This window comes from Ciconia boyciana, chromosome 12, assembly GCF_034638445.1.
Source record: "Ciconia boyciana chromosome 12, ASM3463844v1, whole genome shotgun sequence".
Classification (NCBI taxonomy): domain Eukaryota; kingdom Metazoa; phylum Chordata; class Aves; order Ciconiiformes; family Ciconiidae; genus Ciconia; species Ciconia boyciana.
This window is the reverse complement of record NC_132945.1, coordinates 435,015-448,804: the sequence shown is the minus strand read 5'-3', so window position 1 is coordinate 448,804 and position 13,790 is coordinate 435,015. Positions and strand designations below refer to the sequence as shown.

Genomic DNA, 13,790 nt, shown 5'->3' with positions numbered 1-13,790 from the left:
CCACAACCCAGGCGCGCAGGTCAGTATCCAGGATGGCAGCCATTGCTTTCAGCATGAAACAAAGTCATTTGCTTCTTTCCCTGCTGCGCCAGCTTAGTCTGAGTGGAGCAGCGGGAGGCGTCGGAAAGCTGCTCCCCTCGTTCTCTGCCCAGTGCTGGCGAAGGCGTGGGCAGCCTGGGCTGCAGGACCCTGGGAGCGGGTGCTCTGCCCGCGCTCATGCTCAGCTCCTTGTACGTCCGGCATCCTCTGCGCTGGGTGGCATGGGGCGGAGGGGGAGGCGAGCCGTGCTGCTCTGTGTCTCCTGGGCACCTTCCTATGTGTGAGTTGCATGAACTCTTTCTAAAAGGGTTTTGTGCCAAGGTCATACAGAAAGGATCTTTATTCTGCCTGAACCACTTCTAGTACAAACAACTGGACAAAACGCCTCGGCTGTGATACTGTGTGGTACTTAGCCTCATCGTTGCGTGTCTATATTCACATCACTGTGTTCAGTGACTTAAAATATTTACGCGTATCAGACTCCTCGCAAGAAAGGGAGTCTTCTGACCCTTCTGGAGCTTCACGGAGCTGATCAGAGGTGGTTAAATGATTCGCAGCTGCAAGTTCATTATTCTGATTGTAAAGTTTCTTCAAAAGGAGAGCTATAAGAAACAGCTCTTCAGAGATGACAATAAAATGTTCTTTTCTTTTGGTATGGTCACCTAATTTTAACACTTTGAACACTAAAGGGTTACTTTAATGTAGATATAGGGCACTTTATACTTGGCATATTGCTTTTTTTCAGTAGGTGTGGAGCTGGGAATTGGTGTAGCAACTTCAGTAACCAGGCTGCCTGTCTGAGACTTTGGTATCGTACTTCCAGCTTTGCTCAAAGAGACCAGGTCTTGCACAATCACACCGCATGCGTTGTTACCAAGCAGTTACTCCCAAATAAATACGGCTCCATTAACCAGTTTCAAAGGAGTGTGACACAGATGTAGCAGCCTCAGCGGTGCCCGTTTCCTACCCTATTTGCTTGGTGGCAGGTGAGGGAGAGAGCGAGGTCCCCAGCGAGGGGAAGGGGACCCATGAGATGGCTGAGGATCCCGGCAGGAGCACCTGGGAGAAGTGCAAGAAATCGGGCTGTGCTTCCACTCATGGAAGTGTTTATTGGAGAATAAGAGTTGAATTCAAGTTAGATGTGCCCATGCTCCTGTCCAGATTGAGGCACCCAGGCGAGGAGAAGTGCTATTGAGACCAACTGATTACTGCATGGAGCTGCAATGAAACGCATGGGAACAAAAGGGCATTTATACTAGGCACACGTCCACGGCTGACTCCTCAGCTGGGTGATCACAGCTCTGCTTTCTACAAAGGGCTTTTCACGCTGAAAGATGTCAAAACACGTGCAGACGTAAGTTTTGGTCGTGGTTTTGAGACTGTCAGGAGCAGCAGTCTATGCTTTCCTGTTAATCCTCGTGCATGTAATCAAGAGGGGATAGGTCCCTTCCAAAACTTTAAAGTTAATTCTGTTTTTTCCAATAAAACCCAGAGGAGAGAGAGGGTCCTAAACCAGATATTTTATTTGGCTGTTATCAGCCCCCAAAAAACGTTGGTGAATCGAATCTTGTTGTATTACAACCATACGGAAATTTTAACAGAGCTCATATTAAAGCAAGAGCATCCAGCAGGAGGTTGCATATAATGGTGGCGAAGTTTGCCAGACTTTTAAAAAACCATAAGCTTTTGACAATGACCTCAAGGAAGTACTATTTCTTTGAGGCAGCTCAGCATTGCCAGACTGCAGATTCTTACTGCAGAAAGCGCTGCTCGTGTAAGGATTAGCATAGGATGTGCCGTTAGGAAACCAGTGTCAGCTTTCCATCTGGGAGCAAACTGTCCCTCAGAGAAGCCTTGCCAGGTGAGGGACGCCTCTGCACGCCCGCCGCCGTCACACGGGCAGCCTGTGGGTTAGGCCTTGGTGTACACCGTGCATCCCTCCGAGCAAAGGCTGAAGGAAGCCAGACCCAGCTTGCTGTCCTGCTAAAAAGACGGGTAGCAAGAACAGCCTCTGTTTTATTTGTTCCAGAGTAAAGAGTTCTAGCAGTTCTCTGGGAGCGCGTTGGGATATACATGCAAACTGCGTTATTTAATGTCACTGAATTTTTTCCAACGTAAAAAGAAGGACATTTGAATGAGAAGATGCTTCATTAAATTACTCACCCTAACAATGTTGTATTTGGGTTTGTGGTTTGTTTGGTTTTTTAACAGGAGACATTTTGTTTATAGAAACCTCCAGACAGTTACATTATGGAAATGCCATTTGCAGTGGTATGCATTCCAAGCTTTCCAGACAGTAAAAAACCCAGCTTAGCAGTAATATCAGGTTTATGCTGTTATTTACTTGTAACATAAAATGAAAGACACAGATGTCTGCCTCCCCTGTGCCAGCTCCATTCAGATCTCCACTTACGCTTCTTTATTGGTGTAAACAAAATAAAGGCTCACATCAGAAAGCCCACAGGAGGAAGTCTGTTAAACACATTTCTTGTAGGTGAATCAGAGAAGATGTCTCAGTCTTGGGTGCTTGTTCTCTGAAGAGACTTTTCTAATTCCGTTTCCTCCCCTAAGCGCATCCTTCTGCAGAGTAATTCCTGCAGATGTGCGGGAGGGAGGAGCGACCACCGCTTGTAAGAGGGGAGCATTTACTTGCTGCGCTAGCATTGGACATGCCGCTGTGTTCTGCAGTATCTCAAGCCGTGTGAGGTCTCTGCTCCTCGTCTGGTGTGCTTCTGTCCTCTCCCCTTCCCACAATTGTCTTAGGAAGAAGCAAGATTTGTGTTACGCTTCTCTTTCCTCAGCTTCACAGTTTCTTTCTGAGATGCAAATACATTCTCAGGTCACACATCAACATTTTTGTACCTATCAAAGCATCTTGATTTCCAAATTCAAATAGTCTTTAACTCAGATTTGCAACTGTAGCAAACTGCCAGTCTTCAGTGGAAACGCCAACCGGTAGAAGTGTAATTAGTATTATTTTGCATAGGAGGGATGAAACTAATTTTTCTTTCACTGTCTTTTGAGGCTAAATCCTTCACAATCATGAAAGCCGAGCCAGCACTGAATGGACACAAATAAGGAAACTGGTTATTCTTTCTGAGGAAGAGAAAAATGCAACTTTGGTGAATTTTCACAGCCATTAGTTTGAAGCTGGCCACACGCTCCCACTTGATATTCTCACTGCTGATCCAAATCCAGCTCTGAAATGCCGGGGCTGGCTCCCACCGCGACCCGTCAGACCAGCAGCTGCCAGCGCCGGCTGTCCAGGCACCGCAGGCCACTTGCCCACGAGCCGAGGAATCTCAGCTATTTCGTGACGTACGGAGAGCCCCTGCTCAAAACAGGATAAACGCTGCTGAAAGCACTCGGTCACCACCAAGAGCAGCAGGAATGCAAGTATCAGTGTTTGAGGCAATTGCTGTGGCACATTATCAGATGCTCAGTTTTATTGAGCGGGGGAGTGTATAAAGGTTTACAAATGAACCCTTTTATCTAGTGCCAACTTTTCCTGTCTCCTGCCTTTTGGTTTTAAAAACTGCAGATCTGTTCCCAGCACTTACAGTTCACCTCATGCAAAGCAGGGTGCCCTGTTCAGCGGCGGCCAAGCAGTCACGGCTGCTGCCCGGCGGGTGAGCTCCAGGACAGCGACAGGCTGACGCGCCAGGGAAGGGCTGCCAGTCTGACAGCGAAGCCACGGAGGACACAGTTCTTGAGGGCTGGTAAAAAATAAAGTATTATTGAAACTGAAAATAATTTAGACTTTACTCTAAAGAAATGTCAATTAACAATATTAAAACAGGGCAATATACAGTTTTCTTAGGAACTATAATGATGTGAGACATCCTTGAGGGAAAGCCTAGAGACTATAGCACAGCCCTACACGTGTCAGCAGAACAGGTACCTACCGGCCAACACCCCTCTTGTCTCCATATACAGCCTGGCAAGGCAATTCAGACTTCACCACCTCTGAGTGCTCGCGTACTGTTTCTGTTCTTAACCATGAAGTTTTTCATGGAATAGGTAAAGAGCTGTACTTCTGCAGCATATTTGTGTGGACCTTACAGCCCTTACGTGAGTCTGCCGTCCACCCTCCCTCGCACACGGAGCGATACCCCCAGTTTGCTTGCCTACAGTGAGCCTGCGCTCCCAGTGCTCCAGAAACTGGTCACAGCCCAGTTCCCCTCCCTGGCCTGCCAACTGACCACCCCTGATTTGGAAGGTGAGGGAGGGAGGTTGGTCTCTGAAGTCCACAGTCCCCGAGGGCCTCCTCCGGATGTACCCAACGGGCCGTTGTCATCCAGCCTGGGGAGCTGCCCTGAGCTCAACCAGCTTAACTTGGCTGGGACCAGTGGACATGACTGTCATGCTATTAGACCCAAACTGGTGTCTCCACTGGTACAAGCTCCATAAAATTATTTTGACTGTCAACGTTGGACTTCCAATTTAGTATCTCCTATGTAGATAATAGAAATACATCAAAAAAGAAACGTGGTAGAAAGTGCAAAAATGAAAAATTCCTCTGGAACCATTTCTATTTATTGGGTGGCTGGTGCTATTTGGTGAGTGGGCATTAGTTTAGCCCTTAGCAAAATGACGGGTGGTATATGTTTTAAAAGAGGGTTGGTTCCTCAGCTAGCTAGTGCTTGAGAATAAGCTCACTTGCATAATTTCTTTCTTGACCACAGATTGCAGCATAAGCAGTGTTTTAAGGTGACCACTAGTAATCCTTACAGAACAAAACAAGCCACTGAAAGAAGAACACCTGCAAAAATGGAGTGAGTTTTTGCTGTCCTGCTTCTAAGCTGTGCTCCTGTTGTGATTTTTGCGACATCTCCCCCTCCACCGGCAGGCGCAGCCATCTGCGGTGCTGCAAGGAGCACACCTGGGTCACAGTGAGGCGGACGGGCAAAGCTGCGGCATTTCCATAACAGCAGAGTAAGCGGCTGAGATGTGCTGGGTATGAATATGAGAATGGCTATAAATGTTATTAGTCTTGAACAACTTACAAATAAATTAAAAGAAGGAATTAATACAGTGTTTCTATATGCATAAACAGCGATCTACTTTAAAACAGAGTGCATCTGTTGGCATGTGTATAATCAGCGTAGGTTCCCTTATTTGCTTAGGCTATGAAAGATTTTGTGTGCTGTTAAAGAATTCTCTTAATTTTTGCCGACTGTTCCGATGAAAAATTCACTCGACACCCCTCATTCTGGAGCCCACATGTGGGCAGTCCATCCCCCGAGGTTTTTGAAAACCTGACTGGACAAGGTCCTGAACAGCCCAATCAAACATTGAAGTTAGCTTGCTGTGGGCAGAAGGTTGGACTAGATGGTCTCCAGCAGTCCTTTCCAACTCAATTTTTCCTGTGATTCTGCAATTACAACATGATGCTGCCTGGCCATCAGATTAAGGGGTTAGCTTTCTGCCACAACTGGGTGAACACTGGCTATGTCTGTCTTCGCAGAGTTCCTCTGGGAGGATGCCTTCACCTTCTGGCAGGCGCTGCCTCTTTTATAATGGCAGTTCTCAACCCAGGCGTGCCTGAAAGGGGGGGAGATGGACTGCAGAGCATGGCTCTGGGCTGCACTCTTTCGCCGGCACACACACAGCAAGGACTTCAACTCAGATCTGAAGCTCTCATTCAGCCAACAGTAAATGAAGGGGTTGTAGCAAGTGCTGCTCATGGCAAACCAGTGAAAAGCAAAGTACAGAGCATTGCTACTGTGGATGGCCCTACAGGAGATCAACACCACGTAGCAGTTCAGGGGGAACCAGCATACGGCAAACACGATCACCACCACCATCAGCATCTTCAGCGTCATCTTCTTTTTCCGTTGATGGGCATAGTATTGCTCCATGGTGAGATCCCCGATGGCATTTCTCAGCCAGAGCTTCTTGGCCACCATGGTATATGTGACGGAGATCACAAGCAAGGGCAGGACATACAACAGAACAAAAGTAGTCAAGTCCAAATACTTCCAGAAAAGGTCAGCAGGAGGAGGGAAGCTGGGGAGGCAGACCATTCGTATTGTTCTGTTCCTGAAGATCAAAGAGAGAAAGAACTGTCAATTCCACTACCAGAGGCACACAACACCTGGAGGACAAACATCTCAGACGTTCTTACAAGTTTCAGTAAAGGTACAAATAGCAGAAGTCATTCAGTAACATGGACAAGTGCCACTTTCAATGGAAAATTTTGCTTTAAGTTTGATCTTTGGCCCCAGTGAAGATATTTTAAACACATCCCCAGGAAAAGAAAAAAATAATCCATATTGACATCTGTGCCCTCTAATGATGAAGAGCACCTCTCTTCTGTGCCGGCCTCCAATTACAGGGCTGAATCTCTGAGCCAAAATCCACTAACAAACACGCCGGGAAGCAATTCCATTGATTTTCATTGTCCTTTTGTGAGAAACACACCGCCCAGTCAAAGAGAAGGAAGACGTCTCTGCTTCACCGTACTTTCTTTTTTAATAACACAGATGGAGAGACGTGTGTCTTAGAATCTGTGGGACTTTGATTAAACTGCATATGTCATATTAAAAAAGCACTGTGTAAATGTCTTACCCGATATAAAATCTTGTCAAAGTCTGATAAATGGCATGAGGCAGTGAGAAGCAGCTGGCCATAACCCAGATGATAATGATGCAAATCCCTCCTTTCACCATGGACATGCGCGGCTTGAGAGGGTGCATGATAACCTGCAGAGCACAACCAATCCCGAGAATTTACAACGTCCTCAATTAATAAAAACCAGCTGCAAGCTTTAGAAGAAAAGAATGCATCTTTGCTTTATCCACGTCCAGGAGCAAGCATTTCACGCTGATCACTGAGTAAGAAGCAAACAGCGTGTGTGCGTTCCAGGACAGCGAGGAATACTCAGCATAGACATTAAGTGTGGCACAAGTTGAAAGCCAAGAGGCTGTTCTGGCTTGTGCTGTAGGGAGTGCAAAAAGTCTCCTAATTACTACAGACAAGGTCTCCAATATGGATGGCAGCCATGGTGCTCACAACATTTGGCATCTGGTGGACTTGCAAGACAGAGTGACAAGATGCTTGAGAACCACGGTTGAATGTAATCTTTGGCCAACATGGCACTAACAGACGTGAAGGCTGGTCTCTTCTACAGTCACAGTTTACCCCGTGCAGTACTGGCTACAGCATGGTGTAGTCCAGGTGTGTTTGCTGCTAAGGAGGGCTACTTTATCTGACAACGACTTGGTCACTCTTTCAGCCTCACGTTGCAGTCTGAAGCGCTGCAGCAGCTCTGCATCCCTCCAGTGTTAAAAGGCAGAAAGGAGAGACTCCTTTTACAGGACTTGGGAGAGCGTAAGGGCTAGAAAATGCAAAGAGTTGGGCAAGTATTGAGGGTTACTGCTGGCCCAGCGCCCTGAGCAGAGAAACACGCTCAGTGTCACCCATCAGCTTGGCTTCAGAGATCATGATGGTTAGATATCTGTTGAGCTACGTGCACTATGGATGATTATATTAGGCAGTGAAACAATAATTAAAAATAGACCTGTCATGTCATCCAAATGATCTCTTGGCTGATGAAGACTTTGGTATTTTATGCACGTCTTTTCTAGTCTCATTATAAATATCTACTTAATTGAGCTTCTACAACTCCCCTGGAGCATATGTCTGCTCTGGTACCTCTCAGGACTAGCAATATTTTTAGAGGCAAGTGTTGATTTCTCTGTGCTCAGTGACATCTCCTTATTGCTATTTTTATCTCCTTGGGCCATACTAGCTAATTCCAGTTCTGAGGAACCTACTCCACTGAACTTCAGGGCAGGTATTGTGATTGCCCTTAATTAAACGAACACTTCTGGATACCTAGCCATGCTTTGCAATCAACCCAGAATCTACCGATTAAAACGAATCATTATCAAAATGCTTGGCTTTCAGGAGCTGCAATGTTGCACATAGAATGGGCGGACTACCACATTTTGCTTTTTTTACCACAAAAAAGTTTGCTTTTTGTGGTAAAAAAACACAGAAATGGGTGATGTATACTCTGGCAGTCACTGTAATTTTCTGACACCAGATGGAGCACATCCCGGACGATCAGAGTGGAATCGTTATTGTTTTGAACTTCATCTAGCCATGTCATTTATCACGTGAAATTGCTTTTCAGTAACAACTGTTTCTGTGTCTCCAGCACTGCAAGAAACGTACACAGCCTGCCTGAGAGCGGCCCTTGTAGGATCTGCTCTGCCAGTGCATAGCATTTATCAGCTTAAGCAAAATCACAAACTGTATTATAGTCCAAGGAAACCCTTTGGTTTGCACTCATTGTAAGGTTTTCCTGGTTGGTATTCGCCAAAAAAGTATCGGGGCAGGGGGAGGAGAGGAGAATTTCTCACCTTGAACTGAAAGTGCTAACACAGTTCTCACTACTTCCAGTCTTAGGCATCCCAAAATAATGGGGCAAGCCTAAAAATTGTAAGACTCTTCATAAATAAATGCTGAGAAAGTGCACTGGCTTGCTGGTGTTTGAACTTCGGAATATATTCCCGCCATGCTTCAGGGCTGTACTGCACTGAGTGGCTGAGGTGGGAGGGAGCCCTGGAGACCATCTAGTCCAGCTCCCCGTGCAAAGCAGGGCCAGCCAGAGCAGGCTGCCCAGGAGCGCTGCCGGCTGGGATCTGAGTATCTCCAAGGACAGAGACTCCACAACCTCTCTGGGCAGCCTGTTCCAGAGCTGGATCACCCTCGCTGTAAAAAAATGTGGTGTTTTTGTCCACTGCCATGAAAGCTAGAGTTCTCCCTTCCATTCCTTGATTCCCAAGACAATGCAGGTTTCCCGGTGCTGGGATTTGAAGAGGCAAAATCTATGTATTTACCACCTTATTTTCTAGCAAACATAGGGGTGATGTATATTGCATACCTGATGCCGATCCAGAGCGATGGCAGCAAGGGTCAGCACAGACACATGAACGGAGCAGTACTGAACAAACCGGCTGATGTGGCACATCAGCTTTCCAAAAACCCAGGTACTGCTTACAAACCGCACCTGAAGACCAGAAAAAATGGGATTCAAACTGTGCATTATCTGAAGAGTAGCAAATAGGCTTCTCCGGAGTATGGTGAGGAAGAAACGCTGTAATATTTTTCCTATTACTATAATAATACAAACTAATAAACTAATATAATTTTCTATTACTATTATATAATTATATGATATAATATAAAATTATATCTCATATATAATATATTATATTATATAATATGCTTTTTCCTATTGCTATAATAATATAAACTAATACAAGTTTCCTTACGCTTTCTAGATGCATTATACTCAGTTTTTCTGAGGAAACAGTGACTATGCAAGAGCCTTTGAAACAGAGGTGAGATTTATTCTACTGCACAAACAAATCCGCCCGAGTAGTGCTCTGTGTGTTTGGGTGTGCACGTGTCCATGTGTACATGTAACGTGGTCCTTCTGGAAGATGCAAAGAAATCTTAGCTCAGCTCCTTGATGAGGCTCTGTAGGGAAAAACAGTCGCTTGCCTCCTTAACAACAGTTGCGTGTCTGTCATTGTTAAAACATTTGAACTTGTGGATGCTGAAAGTTGCATGGGTTCAAAGCTTAGTGAGATAAATTCATGGAAGAAAAAATCATTGCGGGCATTGAAATGGCAAGGTAACACCTCTGCGTTAGGGAGCGCCTGTCTGTGGAGCAGCCCTGCCTACCTGCCCCGTGGGGTCTGCAGCTTCCAGCCACGCTCCAAAACAGAACACGGAGCTGGGAGGCAGGGTCGAGCCCGCACGCTGATCCCCAAGCCCAGCTCTCCTCTTGTCACGTTGCGTGAGACGCATCAGCAGCAATGTCAGGGGTGCCAATTCAGTTACACAAACAGAGAGGAAAATTTGACCCCCCAGTTGAAAGAGCAACTCACACTTGGCAAGCTGGGTTGCCTGCCCCACTGAACTGACCTCTGCGGTGCGGGAGCCGTCTCCGCCTGGGCACGAGCCCCAGCCGCTCTTGGGCAGGGGAGGGAGGCGGGGGGTTTAAAGCCTCCCGAGACGGCAGCGGCAAGGGCAGCACGGCATTTCTTACGAGTTCCCAGAGAGATGTTAGTTGTTGTGGCTTTTCTGCAGGGGAAATTATTCCAAATAATGGTTGTTGTCACACTCCCTTGTTATTCCTGACTGCACAATATTTATTCCAAATTAATGTAACTCACTCTGGAAGCAGATTAAGCTAATTTGAAATAAAGCACATTTATTACAAAACTTCTATCCACACAGAAAATTAGTCAAGACTAGCTAATCTGTTTGCAATTAATGTAATAATTTCCCCACAGAGACAACTCTAGTAGTAATGACTCTGTCACTGAAACTGTAGCGATTTGCTGTTCCTTTGAAGTTGATGCAAAGCTGTTTCCTAAGAGAGATTACAGTTATTTAATTACGTGTGCCTAATGTGCGGCTGTTGTGCAAACACGTAAGAGGGCACTATCCTTTCCCTGAACAGATTAATGGATGCAAATCCCATCAGAGCAAGGCAGAGAAATCCCACCAAAGAAACAGCATCGATTTAAGAAAAGCTGAATTCAAAGTGGTAATTCGGGAACTGCTTTTGGAAGGCAGAAGAACACTATGGACAGTGCACGACTGCAGCTGGTCCAGGAGGCAAAGGGAGAGGGGGGAGAGCCAGAAAGAAACTCTGCGTATTAGCCTGTTACCGGCCCACTCGATACACGTACACACAGCTCTGACAGGCACACGGACACCAGCAAAGCACAGATGCTCACCAGCGTGAAGGGGGTGTTCAAAATGGTGATCATCACATCGGCAACGGCCAGGTTGACGATGAAGAGGCTGGTGGCAGAGTGCATCCTTTTGTTCTTGATCACCACGTGGCACACCAGGATGTTGCCGAAGAGCGAGATGCAGATGATCACGGAGTAGGCTACTATCAGCAGCGCCTTCACCGTCCGGCTCTGGGACTCGCCCTCATACTTGGTCCCGCTGTCAAAGTCCCCCAGGTCCTCCAGGTCCAAATCGCTGTGGAAGAAGGATTGGTTAGGGAAGCCGTACAGTGCAGAGAAGAAGTTGGTCGTGTTGTGATTCTCCGCTCTCCAGAAGGGCTTGGAGATGTACTGCAAAGGGAACCACGTGTGCCTGCTCATGGCTTGGGAAGCAAAGCTCCAGTGCTGCCCGTGTCCCCAGGCAGGCTGCGCGTCCCTCTCTGCCCTCCTTCCCGGCAGCTCAGGTGCTACAGTCAGTGGCTGCAGGAGGAAACGCAGGCGCTTGCATTTTAAAAATCTGCCCCGTGGTTGCAAACTACACAAAAGAGTTGATAAATGGGCCCTTCTTCCTGTGCTGATTACACGTGAGCTTTGCTCCAGGGACTCTCCAGCTGCTGTTCTTTTTCAGTCCCAGATGTCCTATATACAGGAGCTGATTCAGATGCTGAAATACCAGAGATCCCCAAACACTTTCTGCACCTAGGAAGAAATCCTCGTGAATAGTTCCTTTTGGGCACTGTTCTGCTTCTCGCCCACAACTTCCCCTTGGAAATCTGCTTTACTGGTTTTCCACATAGTCCTTCCTCCCTCAGATCTTTGTTTCCCAAGAGTTTTCAGGGCTCCTCAGAATCAAAAGAGCAAGGGCAGCCTTTCCCTCTTCTTTCCATCCTCAAAGTGTCTCTGAGCAATACACTGAAGCAGCTTTGCTCAGAGACTGAGTGGTCCCCGCTTTCCCTGCGATATATACAGCCTGCCAGATGACACACCGCATATGCAATAGCCAATAGTGTATCTCTTCCTAGTCTATCCTGAGGTGCATTGCAGCCCCACACATCGACGGTGGGAGAGCCTGACGTGCAGATCTAGCAGAGCAGCAAAATACAGAGAGGGGGGATGTGCCCTCATCTTCCCTGTCTCCTCTCTCCTCCTCCTCCTTTCTGGGTACCCAGCACAACAGCTACATGGGGTGAAGCATCTTTACTAATTTGCAGCATCTTTCTTTCTCTCCGTTCCAGAATTTTAGCAGACAGAGAACATCCGAGGATTTCTGCCTCCAGAGAGCTCCCAGCTTTGTGCCTGGCACTGTCCCCGTCTCGCTCTCCCACGGCGCAGAGGACCGTAAAAAGCGAAATGCAACCTGAAAATGAGAACGGAAGTTTCAGGGTGCTGCTGGGTGTCCAGGGAGACTCCTGCCACAGCTCAGCCCTCTGTGCACTGAGCCAGGAGCAGGGGGAGAACAGGAACAAACAGCAGGAACATGGGTGGAAATCCCTTCTCTTCTTCCCTTCCTTTGCAGACACAGCCATTTGCAGAGCAGCCTCAGGCTCCAAGCTCAGAAACTCAGACCCGAAGAGCCGTTCTGTGCTGCCTTCCTGTAGCGAGCCCCGCGCCCGGGGGGGAGGCTGGCGGCACCGGGCTGTGAGCGGGCAGAAGTGGCTGAGCGGGGAGCAGGTAGGCTTCCACGCGGGACTGGAGACTAAAGTCAACTCCTCCTCACTTTTGACAGGCTCGGCACCCCAGCATTCATTTGGCAGCACAGAACATCTTTTGCCATAAGCGTGTTTGTCGCGTGTGTCTTCAGAGATGTCACCAGGCTTCTCCGCCCTTCCTCAGCATCCCCAGACCCCTTTTTTCTCCTGGCCCACGGCCGGCCTATACCTGCGCCCTGCCCGTGCCCTGAGCCAGGCACGCGGCTGGTCGGGGCACGAACCGGCAAACGGGCGGCTTCATCTTTGTCTTCAGAGTTTCTGTTGTGTAAGGATACTAACCAACTTCACCAGGATTTTATCTGGAGGATGGTAAATCACGGCTACATCACTTACAGCCGTAAAGGTGGAGGGCTGTGGCACGCATGAGATCAGAAGCAGGGCTCTCGCTACCAAAAGAGAAATGGCAACCATTTCCCTGCACGCCTCTTTGGGAGACGCAGGCTGTCAGAAATTGCTGCTGATGGCTTGGTGGTGAATGCCACCGTGTACGTATGTGTATATATATACACGCACACATGTCCTGTCTGACAGGCGCGGCGGGCGGGGGCCGGGGCCGCAGCCGGGGCAGCCGGTCACACTCGCTGCAGCCTCGGCGTGGCTGGGAGCCCGCGCTGACCGGCTCCGGGGTGCCTCTCCGCAGCGGCGTTACAGAGGCTGCGGAAACGCGCAGGGCTTCACCCTCGAGCTCCTTTGCCGTGTGGTTGCGAGACCTGCTCATTTGCCAGCGTTGCCTTTCATTTCTTTGTCAGGCATCAGAAGGGCGGCTTGGCAGAACAGCATTCAGGTGCACACGCATAAACCCGGTCGTTGTGAAATGCCTCGTGTGCCAAAGGCACGCGATTCTCATGCTACAGTGTTCTTTGCAGGACTGATTTATTCTGTCACAGGTTCAAACACTTAAGCAATCACATGCTGTTTTGCTGCAGTTATTATCCACTTACAAACATTCTGAGCTGCTTCTAGCAGACTTCAGTGTTCATCATGCATCGTAACTCAACGTTTGTACTGGCTCCTCTAAGTCAAGCAGAGAAAGCAAGGGAGAAATATATTTTTTCAAACACATCCATTTGAATTGCGCAGAGCCAACCTTTGTTTCTATAGAAGATTTTTGGCTTTCTCACTTTGACACTGAGTCAAAAATTTTTTGAACTTTTCATGAGATTATTTAGCATTTTCATTTTTGGTGCCTTTTTGTGTCAAAAAGAAATGTCAAAGTGCTGAAATTTCAATTGAGGTGAAGATTCATTTTCTGAATAGATCTAATGGAGACTAAGTGTTGATG

The 13,790-nt window shown here is 47.6% G+C and overlaps 1 protein-coding gene and 1 long non-coding RNA gene across 7 annotated transcripts; one reads left to right on the top strand and one right to left on the bottom strand.

Moving 5' to 3' along the window:
* The first annotated feature begins 1,178 nt into the window (after positions 1-1,178).
* LOC140658552 (uncharacterized) lies at positions 1,179-8,547 on the top strand. 3 transcript variants are annotated; one of them, XR_012044768.1, is made up of 4 exons: positions 1,179-1,393; positions 3,064-3,431; positions 3,581-3,758; positions 4,725-8,547. It is a non-coding gene; the product is annotated as an uncharacterized lncRNA (long non-coding RNA). The 3 variants fall into 3 exon arrangements; XR_012044767.1 differs by having other exon boundaries at positions 3,064-3,758; positions 4,725-4,974; positions 5,507-8,544; XR_012044766.1 differs by having other exon boundaries at positions 3,064-3,758.
* On the bottom strand, positions 1,179-11,722 carry LOC140658551 (G-protein coupled receptor 83-like). 4 transcript variants are annotated; one of them, XM_072877135.1, is made up of 7 exons: positions 10,803-11,722; positions 8,933-9,058; positions 6,610-6,743; positions 5,780-6,081; positions 4,802-4,992; positions 3,600-3,755; positions 1,179-3,099 (listed from the first exon to the last, which is right to left on the bottom strand). In XM_072877135.1, the coding sequence occupies exons 1-6, from the start codon at positions 11,178-11,180 to the stop codon at positions 3,603-3,605; spliced, it is 1,284 nt and encodes a 427-aa protein (XP_072733236.1). In that variant the 5' UTR covers positions 11,181-11,722; the 3' UTR covers positions 1,179-3,099; positions 3,600-3,602. The 4 variants fall into 4 exon arrangements, with proteins under 4 accessions (XP_072733236.1, XP_072733235.1, XP_072733238.1 ...); XM_072877134.1 differs by having other exon boundaries at positions 1,179-3,755; XM_072877137.1 differs by lacking the exons at positions 1,179-3,099; positions 3,600-3,755 and having other exon boundaries at positions 4,798-4,992; positions 5,532-6,081.
* Between the last annotated feature and the right edge of the window lie 2,068 nt (positions 11,723-13,790).